This window comes from Cetorhinus maximus, chromosome 20 (genome assembly GCF_964194155.1).
Source record: "Cetorhinus maximus chromosome 20, sCetMax3.hap1.1, whole genome shotgun sequence".
In the NCBI taxonomy this organism is placed as follows: Eukaryota; Metazoa; Chordata; class Chondrichthyes; order Lamniformes; family Cetorhinidae; genus Cetorhinus; species Cetorhinus maximus.
Window position 1 is genome coordinate 76,323,873 of NC_135898.1, and position 15,632 is coordinate 76,339,504.

Sequence of the window (15,632 nt, forward strand, 5' to 3'; positions counted from 1 at the left end):
GTCGAAAGGTGAATGCGGTGACAAAAGCTGATTCATATCATATACCATGGTTGGAGGATTGTATTGAGAAAGTAAGACAATTAAAATTTATCACAAAGATTGACTTGCTGAAAGGATATTGGCGAGAACCATTATCGGAGAGAGCAAAGGAGATATCGGCTTTTGTGATGCCAAATGGACTATGTCAGTTTAAAGTCATGCGCTTTGGTATGAAGAATGCACCTGCGACAGTTCAAAGACTGACGAACAAAGTAATTGCAGGTTTGAGCAATTGTGCTGTTTATATTGATGACTTGATAGTTTTCAGTCCTCTGTGGGAAGAGCATTTACAACATCTAGAAAAGTTATTTACTCGATTACAAGAAGCTAATTCGGTGATGAACTTGGCTAAAAGTGAATTTGTAAAACCACAAGTTGCATATCTGGGCCATACCATTGGACATGGTAAGGTGGCTCTGAGAGATGTGAAAGTCAAGGCTATCTTGGACTTCTCAGTGCCTACAACAAAACAATAAGTTTTGAGATTTCTGGGCATGAGCGGGTTTTATTGGAAATTTGTTCCAAATTTTAGCAGTATGGTTGCTCCACTGACTGAACTATTAAAAAAGAACAAATGGACACAGGAGTGTCAAAAGTCATTTGATAATTTGAAAACTGTATTAACTACAACATCAGTTTTGGCAGCACCCAATTACACCAAGCAATTTAAGTTGGCCGTTGACGCAAGTGATATAGGCATTGGGACCGTACAGTTACAAGAAGATGACACTGGAATTGAAAGACCGATAAGGTATTTTTCACAGAAGTTGAATGTACAAAAGAGAAGATACTCAACAGTTGAAAAGGAGACTTTGGGATTAGTGTAAGTATTGCAGCATTTTGAAATTTATGTGACAAACAGTTTGTCAAACAATTGTTTATACAAACCACAATCCTTTAAAGTTTATGGACAAATTCCAACACAGATGTGCAAGGCTATTCAGATGTAGTTAATTACTGCAACCGTTTAATCTACAGATTATACATGTTGCTGGATGAGAAAATCTGATTGCAGATGCTTCCTCAAAAGCTTAAAGCTTAAAGGGAAAATTGGACATTTAAAAACCTGGACTCTGAACTGGAATGATTTCTGTTGATGCAAAAGATTTGTATATATTGTTATGTTAATGTATGCATATGGTAATGTCATAGTGTAAGTATATAGATAAGTATAGGAGCTGGTATAAGATGGGTTAATAAAAACAAAGCCGTCTTTTACATTATGACGGTTCATTTTGCAATACGAAGAGGGAGGTCAGGAAGATATAATAATTCTCATAATGTTATTGGAATTTATTGTAAAATAGAGTAATAGTGGGATGTGTCTATGTGTGTGTGAGACTTAATTGAATTAGTCTCGGTGCTTTGATCTAAGGAGAGAGGTTAGGTTTGAAATGTTAATTAGGTAAACATGGGGAAATTTAGAAACATAGGTGTCAAGGGAACATTTGCATTTTGAAATAAACCAGACTAGATTGTTTTCAAAGGAGGGGTGAAATATGCCACCCAGCCAAGTGAAGTTTAGAAACAGTGTGTTTATTTTTCCCAAAGATTACTGGTTAAACATAGTGAGAGGGTTTTATTATCAGGGAGATAAGGTCCAAAGACGTAGTGAAACAATGAGCAGAATTTTCCTTTTGGCGTGTGGGGGCGGGCCCCAAACGCAAACGGGTAAAATGATGCGCAGTGACATCGGGTGAGCGTCCCGATGTCACGGCGCACCATCACAATATTTCGGTGGGTGGGCGCACAATGACCTCTGATGTGCGCCCACCATTAATTAACGGGCCATTTAAGGCCCTTGAGGCACCAATTGGCGGCGATTTTTCAGGGCCCGTGTGATCTTCAGGTCATTCCACTGGTGCAATGGCAGGCGGGTAGGGCACATTTGTATAAACCTCATCCACAGATGGGATAAGAGGGCTCATTGGGGTCGCGAATGTGCTCAGCCAGATATTTAATTTGGAAAGTTACTGATACTTGCATGTGTGAGCAGAAATATTTCAAAACTCATACCAACTGCTTGGACAGGACTCACAATCTTCAGGTCAGCATTCTACAGTGAAGATCCTTTTTGGGGCTACAGATTTCAGGAAGCCTTCCCTTAGCCTGGGAATGGGAGTTATGCTCTCCACTGGAGGCACCTCCTCTGAGGAGGAAGGGAGGGCCAGAAGGGGTAAGAGGCCAGGAGTGCACATTCAGCCTCCAGGGGGGCCACCTTTGGGAGGAGAGGCACAGGCACAAGGGGTGCAGGGCCAAGAGGAAGTCCAAGGCAGAAGGGGCCGCAGAAGATGCCACTATCCTGCTGCATGGGTATACAGGTGGCGAAGCAGCCACCTCAATATGTCAGAGGTGCAGTGCCAAAGGAGGCTCCGTCTCTCAAAGGAGACAGTCGACTCTAAATGTCAGATGATAGGCCCTAAGATCTCCTGTGTAGGTGGACATCCCATGCCAGTGGCTCTAAAGGTCACAACTGCCCTCAACTTCTATGCCTCTGGCTCTCTCCAGGGCTCGGTGGGTGATCTTTGCGGTGTCTCTCAATCAGCTGTCCACACTTGTGTCAAGCAGGTGACAGATGCTCTGTTCAAGTGTGGATTGACCTTCATCCACTACCACTGGGACCAGGCCAGCCAGCCACAGTGAGCCAGCTGGCTTCCCCTGTATCCAGGGTGCAATAGACTGCACACATGTGGCCATCAAGGTGCCAGGAGGTAAGCCCAGTGCCTTCGTCAACAGGAAGGGCTTCCACTCCATGAACGTGCAGATAGTGTGTGACCACAGGATGCAGATTCTACAAGGCTGTGCAAGGTACCCAAGAAGCTCCCATGACCCCTACATCCTCAGACCCTCCCAGGTGCCAGGGCTCTTCAGTGCTCCAGCCCGGCTGGATGGATGGCTGCTTGGTGACAAGGGCTGACCCCTCAGAAGGTAGCTTATAACGCCTCTCTGCCATCCAAGAACAGAAGCTGAGCAGTGGTACAATAGGAGCCATGCCTCCACAAGGGCTGTGGTGGAGAGAACTATCAGTCTTCTCAAGATGCGCTTCCGATGGCTGGACTGTTCAGGGGGGTGCACTCCAGCACTCCCCAGATCGTGTGTCGCTGATAGTGGTTGCATGCTGTGCTCTCCACAATCTTGTGCTGGAAAGGGGAAACGCTGTGGACGAAGATGTAGATGCAGTGGCTGCGGCTGCACACGATGAGTCCAGCAGTGAATCCAAGGATGAGCACGCACAGGGAAATGCTGACCCGGGCATACTCCAGGGAAGCAGGGACACCCGGGAGGCTTTAATCCAATGAACCTTCAGCTAGAACACCACAGATGGACCTCCAACAAAAACCTGTGCTGCAGGCACAATACCTGAGTGCTAAATCTGCCTGGGTAATAACATTAACTAAGGGCCTTGTCAATAAATCTCAATGTGACACAACCCACTCATAACATCATGGGTAACCATCCACCCGCTGAGGAAAAGAGTCACCCTCAGCCGTGGTCACATGCTTAAATTTAATGATATAACAAAATGAACTTAGGGAAACAAAATGACAAAGGTGTTAAACAGCACGCCAACTAATCATAATCTCATTGCGGGGCAACAGAGAAGCACCAGTGGGAAACCCGTGGTGTGCCTAAGGTGCCTTAAATTTACGCTTTCGGGTGCTCCGTCTAGGTGCTCCCCCCTCGCTGGCACTGGCATCTGAGACAGCCTGCTCACTGTGCTGTTCTTTTGGCCTCGATTACCTTGGCGAACATCCTCTGGCCCATGGAGCCTGTGCTGACCCTGCCGGTGGGGGTGGGGGGGGGGGGGGGGGGGGGGAGTGGCCAGGTCCACAGCTGGCATCTCCCCAGTCGTCGCACGCTCATTGGATGCAACAGTCACCGGCAAAAGGGCGGAGGGGCTACTGCCCTCATCCGGAGCGCCCTGAGAGGAGCCTGCAGAGACAACAGGCAGCTGCTGCGCCGACGTGAGGTCGCTTCGGGCCTCCCTGCTCACAGTAGATGGATGGGCACCGAGCTGGGAAACTTGGTGCCCAGACCATCTCCCACGCTGGCACTGACCAGCTGAGGTCAATGCCGATGTGAGGGCTTGCTGATCAGGGCACATCCCCAGGAAGCCCTGATTGGTCTCCTGGAGGAGCCTGTCCACGAGAGTCACCACTCTCTCCATGGGGGAGGCATGATGCTTGGCCATGAGGCTCATTGCATTGGCAATGGTCCTCATGGACTCCTCCACCACGGAGACCAAGCCAAGCATAGCCTCACGTATCTCTGCCAGATCCTCCCGCACACCCTGCTGGACTTCCTCACGGACGACTCCAGAGGCACATCATCAGCCACCGACTGAGCATGTGCCTGGTCTGCCGCAGTCCTCTGACTGCTGGCGCTATGGGCACTCTCCATCTCTGCCAGCTCCTCCAGTGACTGTGAAGTGCCCTCACCGCTGTGCCCTGGGACACTAACCAATGATATAATTCCCACCGAGGTGCTAGTATCTGCGCTGGTGTCTGCCTGGCAGAGGTGGTGTGAGTCTGGTGGGTCAGAGACTTCAAGGGCTCTTAGGTGTGAGAGGGGAGCCCCTATGCCTCCTCCTCCCGGCCCTGCTCCACTAATGCTGAAAGGAAGAACAAGGACATTTGATTAGTTAACATGGAGACAATGTCAATGCGCATCCCTGTCCCCCAGATCATGATGCGCTCATCCTTCCATAAGCAATGGTCAAGCCATGTTGCAAACTTCAATCACTGAACACTCAACAGTGCCGTGGCTGCTGGGACCTCAGTGCTGGACAAACATTCCGGCCCGTGGCACCCCAGCCTCACCGACACTGGTGGACCTGGGCGCATGGTGCCTCTCCAGATCGAGGGCCTCCTGCTCGAACCTGCTAATGATCAGCAACTGGGCGTGCCCTCCGCCAGTCCTCAACCACTCAGCGGCATTATGAGCATTCTTCTTCTGAAAAGGAGAGAAGAGCATTGATTAATACAGCTTGTACCTGGAATCTCTTCGCTGCCGTCCCACCCCAACCAGAGTGGAACATTGCAGAGCTTCAGTGCCTCCTCACCCCACAGCTGCTGCACACTCACACAAAGATGCCAGGCCTGTTCCCCCCACCCCCACCATTGGCCAAATGCTGCCTACATCACATTTGGCACCAACAGTCTAACCTTGCAAAGCAAGGAGGCACAAGCACGTGGAACGCAAAGGGTAGCAGATGGATCGGTGCCCCACTACCTGGAAGCTCCCCTCCTAGCATGTCAGCACCCTAACTTTGACATGTTTTGCAGTTCCAGTTCTGCGCCTAGGTGCAGATCCTCCAGGTTGCCCCCAAAACAGTAATATGGGCGTCGCTGTACCACATGCTGTGGATGCAGAACCCATCTCATCACCACCCTCTCAGGGTGACCTTGGTATGTGCAATATCTGGTGGCCCACCCAGTAAAGGACATATGCTGTCAATGATTCAATGCAGTAACTACACTCAGAGTTGGGTGGGGCAGCCAGGGGGGAAAGCCTACCTGTTGGGTTAAGTGACCAATGCCAACATGGTCACTTAACCCAACAGAATGCAAAAGGTCGTTGAAATGCTTGTGGCACTGGATCCAGGTGCGTCGCACCACGTCACGGGAGCTCACTATCTCTGTCACCTCCTCCCAGACACGTTTGGTCATGTGAGTGGGCCTCCTCCCATCCCTGGGAACAAGGACCTCCTGCTATGCTGCCACCTCCTCGAGCAGGCCAGGGAGGAAGGTAGGACAGGGGACACTGCGCCCCTCATTTCTCAGATGATTGCCTTGCTATTCTTGAGAGGCAGAGCCTCCTTCGACACTGCACCTCAGAAATACTGAGGTAGCTGCTTCGCCGCCTGCATACCCTGGCAGCAGGATAGTGACGTCTTCTGCAGCCCCTTCCACCTTGGACTACCTCTTGGCCCTGTACCCTTATGCCTGCGCCTGTCCTCCCAAAGGTGGAGGCTGAATGTGGACTCCTGGCCTCCTCCCTCTTCTGGCCCTCCCTTCCTCCTCAGAGGAGGTGCTTCCAGTGGAGAGCACTGCTCCCACCTCACATTTGTATAAACCTTATCCACGGGCTGGATAAAAGGGGTCAGCGGGGTCACAAATGTGCTCAGTCAGATATTTAATTTGGAAAGTTATTGACACTTGCATGTGTGAGCAGAAATACTTCAAAACTCACACCAGCTGCTTGGAGTTGAGAGTGTACTTAGCACCTTTCTTGACTCTGTGTGACCGCCCCTTAATACTTTTCAGAGAGTGCTGGTCACCCCTCAGATGGCCAGAGATGAGTACGCTGCATGGCTGCCTTGTCAACCTGCGATATGGGGGCACTGGTCCAAACCAGGATGCTAAGATTGCAAGCGGCTATGAGTGCTTCCAGCAGTGACTGCTACAAGGCCAGCGTTGATGAGATTGTGCAACGTGTGCAGTCCAACTGCTCCGCAGTCCAATAAAGTGGTGGCGGACTCGAAGTCTGTGCTGGGAGGCTGGGGGAGGCTGGCGGGGGGGCGGGGAAGGGGTGAGGTATGGAGCGCTTGGTGGCTCTTTGGTGCCTCCGCATTGCTTGCATGGGCAGGCAAGCTAGGAGCCTGACCCCAATCATATCACTGTGGCTGCACTTGATCTGTCTTAGTTACAGAAGCATGGTCAGTTTATGCAGGTGTCCCTAATGCATGGCCACTTCCCTCGCTTACCCTGCTCCCCACCTCGATTGTCCGTGCGCAGGATGCAGCGCCAGGCCAGCATGATCCCCCCTCAGCAGTTGCCTCTGAGGCTGGCCAGCACTTGCCCCCAGACACCACCCCGCCCCCCAGCAGACTAATGTATTACAATTATGTATTACAAATAGCTCCCCGCTGACCAATGGCAGGAAACGCAGCCTGCCGTTGGTGGGCTGAGCGGAAGATCACGACCTCCCTTCATGCAGTCATGAAGTGGGTGCTGCCATATTTTCTGGACACGCCACCTACCATGCCTGCTGCCAGTGGGCTCGGAACATTCCGCCCGAGATGTGGGTGTTGCTGGCAAGGCCAATCCCTAATTGCCCTTAGAAATTGGTCATAAGTTGCATTCTTGAACGGCTTCATGTGGTGCAGATAGACCCAAAGCATTGTTCAGGATGGAGTTCTACAATCTTGACCCAATGCCTACAAAGGAAAAGCAATATAGGTCATGGGTTTGGAAAGTGCTGTCGAAGGAGTCTTGGCAAATCAACATTAGTGCAACTTGTAGATATTACTTATTACTACCACTGTGCACTTGTGGTGGAGAGAATGAATGAATGTTTAAGTGGATAGATGAGATGTCAATCAAGCGGGCTAGTTTGTCCTGAATGGTGGTGTTGGAGCTGCACTCATGTAGAAAGTAGAGAGTATTCCATCACACTCCTGACTTGTGACTTATAGACGGAGAGTCAGGGGCTGAGTGATTCATCACAGAATTTCAAGTGCTGACCTCCTCTTGTAGCCACAGTATTCATATGGATGTGTTATGCATGCTGGGCTTTATAATATTGACAGTTATGTTTTAAATTGTCTCCTTTAATTCAAGTTAAAATAGAGTAGCTTGGAAAGGGGGACATGATTTCATATGAAATCTGCCCGGAGACAAGCCCATGTTACCTCATACTAAATCTGGATAAATGCCCGTGTGGTCTGGTTGCCATGGGGACGGCGCTGAGGACAAAACTTAGCAAAAATAAGGCACAACTTCTAAAAACTGGACACCAAAGAAGAGGCAGCTGTTCTGGCTATGTTACAGACTTTCAGAGTCAGTCAGAGTATTTCTGGGGAAGAAGACCCACAATAGGTGCTGTTATGTCAAGCAGAGAGAAAAAGGACTGTTTTTGGGTTAAACTCCAAGCAGAGTGCTGGTAAGGATGGATCCCCTATTCAAACAAATTAAACTTGTGCAGAGTTAAAAACCAAAATATCACCAATGGGTGCCTTGCGACTGGAAAACTTTTTGAATATGCTCAGAAAATTGAGTGAAGGGGCTTTGTTTAAATGAACACTGGAAGATTTATCCTTGAGGGGAAGAGTGGGGCAGGGAGAAGAAATCCTGTTGAAGCCGGGAATAACTTGGGGACTTTAAACACAATACTACATTTCTACTGAGAGTACAGTGTAATGTATAAACATGGGGTGGAATTGTCCCAGAAATCAGGAAAGTCTGATATCGGGCAAGGAAAGCAGCATTTGACCTGCTGACGGCAATAGCGGCTTTTTCCACTGTATCGTGTGGCATTTTGTTTAAAAATTGCAGAGGCACTAGTTTCATGTGATATCACTGGTGGAGCGGCCTCTGATTCGCCTGCTCCGCCGTGACTTCAGACCTTCAGTAAGCTGGATGCCATATTTAAAGGGCACCCCTGCACAGAGTTAGCATTCTCTAAGGGATTGAAATAAACTGCCTACTGTGGGTAAAAATAAAAAATTTTAACTTTAAAAAGCTAGATAGTCATGGCTGCCAAAGGAAGGAAACATGCTGCCCCCAAATTTAGCAATGCTTTCCTCAAGCACCTACTGGATACAGTGACAGCCTGCCATGAAGTCCTCTAACCCTGCTCTGGGCGAATACCAGCAAGCAAAGTTTCCAATCCAGCATGGGAGGTGGTGACAGCGGTTGTCAGTGCCAATAGCCTGCAAAAGAGGACAGCCACCCAGTGCCGAAGGAGGATGAATGATCTCTTCCGTTCCACCAGCGTAAGTCACCCTTCTCATCACTCTAAACTCACACTCTCAAACCCATCACACATCCACAGAGATCTCACACACTGCCAGTTCAAGGGACATCACCATTCATTCTTTCACACACACCTTCATCTGCCCTGAAGATCGTGTCCTCAGCCTGTCCATGGCACCGGTCTGCACCCACATATGCCAGGTATCCTTCGCATCTGGCCTGGCAGGCATCCTGCCTAAACTCTCTCCATCTGTATTCATACAGAACAAGCTGGCACACAACAAAATGGAGAGGTCACAGACAGGTGGAGGAATGCTTGACATCAAGGTCTTCACAGGTTTTGAGAATAGAGTAATCCAGCTGGCCAATGATGATCTGGACCATTCCCGTGCTGATGGTGAGGTTGGCAGCGCTCAACCAAGTGACAATCCAGCAATGCAACATCCATCAGGCAACCATGCTGTAAGTAAGGTCCCTTGTTCTGCAGTCCCCTGCCATGCACTAATTACCTCTCCTTGCTTTCGCAGGCACATCTGGAAAGCAGCTGAGGGGATCCACGAGGCAGGACCTCAACTCCAGACCCGAGGGCACCATGGAAGAAGAATCCACAGACACCAACATTGAAGACCCATCACAGCAGTCACCAACACCCTCCACCGGCACAGAGGCACACACCTCAATGGGACCTAATGTAGGGTAGCCTTGGGGTCACACTCTGGTGAGCACATCGCACTGTCTGATCCACAGCAGGCAGAGGCAGGGACTTCCCTGGTTTCCAGCACTCGAAGGATTGCTGGAGGCCAGAAATCTGTTGAGTCCGAGCCAGATGAGGAGCCTTTGGACTTGGTTATACCTCAGTTGCTGGAGATGCAAAGGCAAGCTCGGGAACATCAGGAAGGGATGTCCACTGCACTTCTCAGATTGCAAGGCACAGTGGAGGAGTCCATCCTCCTTTAGTCTGAGGTGATAGAGCTGGAATGCCAATGCACTGAGGTTAACACTGGTAGGATGGCGGCCACCATGGAGGCCTTGGTCCAGGACATTGGTCCTGTACTGCTGCAGGAGCTACACTCCATTGCTGAGGCACTTGGAGGCATCCATCAATATATATGCGAGGGAGGGATGGGGCATCTGGAGCTCGTTCCAGCTGCCCTTCCTCTCAAAGAGTCAGCCAGGGGCCTTCAGGCACTCTACGAAGGAGGAAAAGCAGGTGCAACCCGGTGCCATCCACCCAGGTGACTCTGGGTGCGTCCGGCCCATCCAAATCCCTCTTCCTGTGACCCCAGCAGCTCCAGCTCCATAGGCCAAGGAGAGTAGGACCTTGAAAGCAGGCCAGGGGCCTCAAAGTGTCAACCCTCCAGAAGACACCCATCAAGGTTAGCATAGACAACAGGACATAGCAGTCAGCAGGCCGTCTCCATCTCTGCTGTGGATCAGGGAGCACCAAGATGTAGGGTGCGGCAGGGTTCGGAAGGTCAAGAAATTTTAGTTGCACAACGTGGACACAGGTATTAATCACTTGTACATAATATTGATCATTGTAAATACACTCCTAAGAATGGCTCCTTGTTTGTTGAGCAGTGTTCATTGTAATCAGATGTGAAACCTTGTTTCCTGCACAAAACTAAGGCTACTATTGCAGTTCAGGGCCGCTCTCCTGTGCGGAGTGTAACCTTTTCAGCACAGTGATTGTCCAGCTTCAAAGTCAGTGTCCAGATTAGTGATGCATGCACCTCCATGTGGCTTGTGTTTGCTGAAAGAATCTCGTACCAAACCATCACTAGGTTCCGTGATGTTCTCTGTGGGCTCTCAGCACCTTTGAGGCGGGACTGCCCCCACCAACTTCCCCCACCCCTCCCCCCTCCCCGCCCCCCATCTCGACATCATTCATGACAGGCGAAGGTGTGGTGCTGAAGAGAACAGGTGATAACACCTGCCAAAGGATCAAGTTGTCTTAAAGGCGACCTGGCCGCTATTTCGCAGTAGCGTCTCGATGATATGAGCCTCTTCAGAGCGTATATGCACTGCCCTCTGCCAGACAGGTGTCAGGCGTTCCCAGATGCAACGTGAAGATCTCAGGAGTGTCCTCACTGCATTTCGATATCATCCTCCCGGAATCTTGCGGCAAAGAGGGCCTCACAACTGCGCCTGCCCCATCTGGCCAGTGCAATAGCCTCATCGCCTGCACCCTTGCCTTCCAGGACCTCATTGCCCTCATCCTCTTCGACTTCCTCCTCATTGGAGGAGATGTGCATCTCTTGCATCTCCTCATCATCCAGGTCCTCCCCCCTTTCCACCACCAGGTTGTGTAGCGTGCAGCAAGCTACTATGGTGTGCAACATCCTCTGGGGAATATACTGCAGTGCTCCACCAGATTTGTCCGGACACCGGAACCTCATTTTCAGGATGCCAGTGGTGTTCTGAACAAACTCTGAGTTGCGACATGAGTCTTGTTGCACCTTCTCTCACTAGGAGTCTGAGGCTGCCACACGGGTGTCATCAGCCACATCTTTTGTGGGTAGCCCTTGTTCCCGAGGATCCAATCCTGCATCCTGTGTGGTCCCTGGAAGATGTCAGAGATCTGAGACCTGTTGAGGGTATACAAGTTGTGGACGCTTCCGAGGTATCTTGCACAGACCTGCATGATGTGTTTGTTATGGTCGCAGACCAGCTGAACATAGAGTTCACATACCTTTGCGGTTCACATACTGGACTGCTTGTTGTCAGGTAGATTTAAGAGCCACGTGGGTGCAGTTGATGTCACTCTGCACCTGTGGGAATCTGGAACTGTGAGCAAATCCCAGTGCTCTTGCTTCCTGGCTTGCTTGATCACTGTCAAAATTGGCAAAAAGAATGTCCATGACCTCCTGGATAATTTGTGGGTGGAGGCTTGCGAGATCCCGCAAAGGTCCCAAGTGGAGCCCTGGAAGAAGCCGCTGCTGTAGAAATTGAGGTGGTGATAACCTTAACTGCCAATGCAATCCAAGTCCCTGTGGTGCCAAATCCTGCAGAAGGTGGCACATGTGCGTGACCTTGACATGTGCAGGCATCAGTGACACTGGTTCTGACTCATCTGGAGGTAGCACATGCACCATCTGTAGAGCCTGGGTCTAGCCATGCGCCTACAAATGACGGCTCTGTGGGGTTCATCTGTGTGCGGAGGAGGCCGTGCCATCCCTTGGTCTTCCAGGTTCTGCACCTACCTTTGGTGAGCCAGGTGCCTCAATCGCATTATTTCCCTTCTTCTCTCCTGCCTATAAGCAATCAGGCAGACAGCAAGATCACCAGACTCCATGGGCAAAATTTTGCCCTTGGCAGGGGTGCTCGGTGGGGGTGGTCGGAAAGCCGACCACCACCTGCGATCAGCACCGGAACGCGATTTCACGCTGCGGGCCAATTAAGGCCCGCCCAGTATGAAACGCGAGTAGCAGCACTGAGCACTGTCTCTGCAGGGGGGGGCGGGGAGGAGTGCGAGCCAGGCGAGCACAACCTTCCGCATGCATGCGAGTGAGCGCTTCATAATCTCCCTGAGGCACAGAGCTGCCTCAGGGAGATGAAGTGATATTAAAAAACAAGAAAAAAAATAAAAATGTAATGAAACACGTCCCCTCATATGACTCTGTCACATGAGCAGGGACATGTTATTAATGAAAAATTACAGTTTTTATTTTATTTTTATTTGCTTTTGGAAACCTCATCCCGCCCGTGGATGAGTTTTCCAAAAAAATGCAAAGTCCGCTTGGCCTTTTCGCCTGCCCTCCAACCATTAGGCTGGATGGGCAGCAAAAAATTTAATTCAATTGTTTACTTAATGGCCTTTTAATTGTCAGCGAGTGAGCTGCCAGCTCCGACACACGCCTGTCAACCAAACTATCGCGCAACTGCGCGTTGACATTGGCACGCTCGGCCGACATCAACACGTGTCATTTCACACTCAAAAAGGTCGGGCACGCGCCCGCCCACCAAGCAAAAATTTCTGCCCCATGTTCCTGATGGCCTCCTCACTGCAGTTTCAAAAAGAGAGAAGCGAGGGTCAGCAATTGTCTCCTAAGGGCCACTCTTGATTAAGTCATTGCCTGGGGCTGCCTCTCAAGGCCCCTTAACGTATGCCAGAGAGTCCAGGCCACCACATGATGCCCAGTCTTAAGTGCACATGAATGGCTCACCATGCCCACACCCAGCATCACCCCACACCACATGACTGAGTGGCAGCAGCTTCAGCCATTTGACTGCATCTTGAATGCTCATCTCAGGCACAGGCATTTTCCTCACCTGGACTCCAAGGCTTCGTGGTTTGCTCACACCATGAGGGTGACTTTTCAATGTGAACTGAAACATAATGCAAGGGACTAGATGTACACCCCTCCATCAGTGTTCGATGGCCACCGTTCCAACAGGATCCTCAGGCTTGCCCAGTCATACAATGGTTCTCATTCAAGTTTGAAGTGTGCACGCAAGGTGTTAACAGTAGAGGAGTAATCATAGGCACTGTGAGCAATTAGTGCTGCTTGAGTGGGCACATTTGCTTGACTAGGTTGATTCCGAACATGTCAATTGAGCTTAAGCTAAACACTCTCAGCTGCAGTGAAGTGCTCATCTTTGACATGTTCGCCATTAGCCCGGCTGGTTTCTTCCCCTCTCCCCACCACTTCCACCACATGGATTTGTGCTCAAACTTCAATGGGTACTGTCATGAACCCCCCCAGCACTGTCACCCTTGCCCCAAGGTTGCCTTCTCACCCTTTCCCCTTTGCACTGTTGCCTTTGCCCTGAGGTTGCCTTCTCACCCTTTCCCCTTTACACTGTCACCCTTGCCCCAGCACCATAAGCCAGCCATGAAGAGTCTGCTGCGGAGACTTGCCTGTGCAACCCCCAAATCCGCAGAGCTGCTGAGATCATCGTGAGCACTGTGCAAAGTTGTGTGCACTTACCTCTGAGTTCCCCTCAAAGTTGAGGTTGCCTTTTAAAAGCAGTTGTATATCACGCTGTCATGAAATCACATTGATGTGGGATTTAAATTTGACGTGGGGGAATGATTCCATCGTGTGGCCACAATAATATGCCAATTTATTACAATTAAATTTCTGATGTTCGACAGTGGGAAAGGTAGCTGCCATTGATGGGGGCAAGGGACAATTACGTCCTGGATTCACATCATTGTGAAACACGACTCGGGCCTTTTTGTAAGATTCTCCACTCTTGCCACCAAACATGCCCACCACAAACAGGGGAGGAAAATCCTGGCTGTGGTGTGGGGCTTTTGGTTATGTTAAGAAGGTAATAGGGAATACCTTTTCTGTAGTTTAGTGTACTAGGTACACTAATGTGTAAAGAAAATATCATTTTTTCAATATTACTGTCAGATACTGTGAAGCAGGCTCATGTGTGGCTAATTTAATTAAACTGAAGACTGCAAGGTTTAAATAATGAAAGGGCTAGGTGTAAAAGCAGGCATTTTTGAAGTGGAGATGGACAATCTAAGATGGGATACATGTGAAAAGAACTTGAATAGGAATTTGCATTAGGAAATATGGGGCCGTAACCTCCCACTAGCTTTGGAAAGTGTTGGCCCGCAGAAATTAGAAGAAAAAATACCTCCTTATCTGGTCTTGAAAATAATGTTGACACTTCCGTTCACCGGGGCTGCTGGTGAAAGAATCCTCTCAGGCCCCAGCAAAATCTAGATTAAGCATATTCAAGGAGGCCACACCCACTTTTTTACGACACTAGCTGCCAAAAAGCAGGTAAGTTTAAAGGGCCAGGGAAATTGACAGTCCAGGGAAGGTAAGTGTCTAAGGTATGTAGATAGGATTTGGGAGTGTCCGGGAGTGATTGGGGGTGTCCAGGCATTGGTGGGATGGTCCGGGTGTTATGTGGGGGGTGGTCCAGGTGTTCTAGGGTGGGGTGGTCCGTGATGGTGGGATAGGGTGGTCCATGTCGGATGCAGTGGAGTGAACAGAGGTCAGGTGGAGGTTGGGGGGTTCCGAGGTCGGGGGGGGTTCAGGGATCAGAAGTCGGGGGGTGGTTTGGGGGTCCGAGATCGGAGGGGAGGGACTTGGGGGTTCTGAGGTCGGGGGTGGGGGTTGGGGAGTCCGAGGTCATGGGGTTGGGGGTCTGAGATTGGGGGGGTCTGAGACTGGGGGGGGTCTGAGGTCAGGGGTTGTGGGGGGTCCAAGGTTGGGGGGGTCTGAGGTCGCAGGGGGTGGTTTCGGGGTCTAAGGTCAGTGGGGGGGGGGGGTCCGAGGTTGCAGGGGGGTTGTTTGGGAGTCGGAGGTTGGGGGTGGGGAGTTGGGGGTTGTCGGAGGACAGGGGAGTCGGGGGAGTTGGGGGTGTCGGGGAGACCCTCATGGTGGGGGTCGGGGGTGTGGGGGAGTCCTGTTGGGTCTGGGCCTTTACAATAGTTACTCAGAAGTTAGAGGTTTTAATTCTTCTAACTTTTTCTGGGTAACTATTGGTATAACCCTAGTGGAACCATCCGAAGTTTGCAATTTAAACTGCATTTTCAGATGGTTCTCAGCCCAATTGTCCAGAGGAAGTGTGCACTTCTGGCAATTGCTGTACAAACTCTTACCTGGGAACTTGCCTGAAGGATTCCCCAGCGCATCTTTTGGGTACCCCCAAATCTGACACTGGGGAGCATAGAAGTTATGGGCCAAAGAATTGAATTTTTAGCTGTTGAATTTCAAAGACAAAGAAAAGGAAGTTTTACAACTGGTAAAGATCATAAATGAATAAAACAAAGTTGTGTTTACTTTTCCCAAAAGTGGTGGCCATAAAGATAACATGAAAATTTTTATATTCTGGGAAACGTAACTTCCAGAGAAAGTTAAGAACAATGGGTTTAAAGATTAAAGAGAAAAAAATATATTTAAGGAAAGATTGAAAGCTGTGTAGGGT

At 50.0% G+C, this 15,632-nt stretch overlaps 1 protein-coding gene across 1 annotated transcript in view; it reads right to left on the bottom strand.

The window, feature by feature from the left end:
* The window catches only part of LOC144694606 (protein CC2D2B-like), a 108,520-nt gene extending 93,181 nt beyond the window's left edge, over nt 1-15,339 (bottom strand). Inside the window, exons 1-2 of the mRNA XM_078565206.1 lie at nt 15,307-15,339; nt 11,939-11,989 (exon numbers count right to left, since the gene is read on the bottom strand). Coding sequence (XP_078421332.1) covers nt 11,939-11,989; nt 15,307-15,339 — 84 coding nt within the window. The remainder of the gene's footprint in view (nt 1-11,938; nt 11,990-15,306) is intronic.
* Nucleotides 15,340-15,632: the final 293 nt, after the last annotated feature.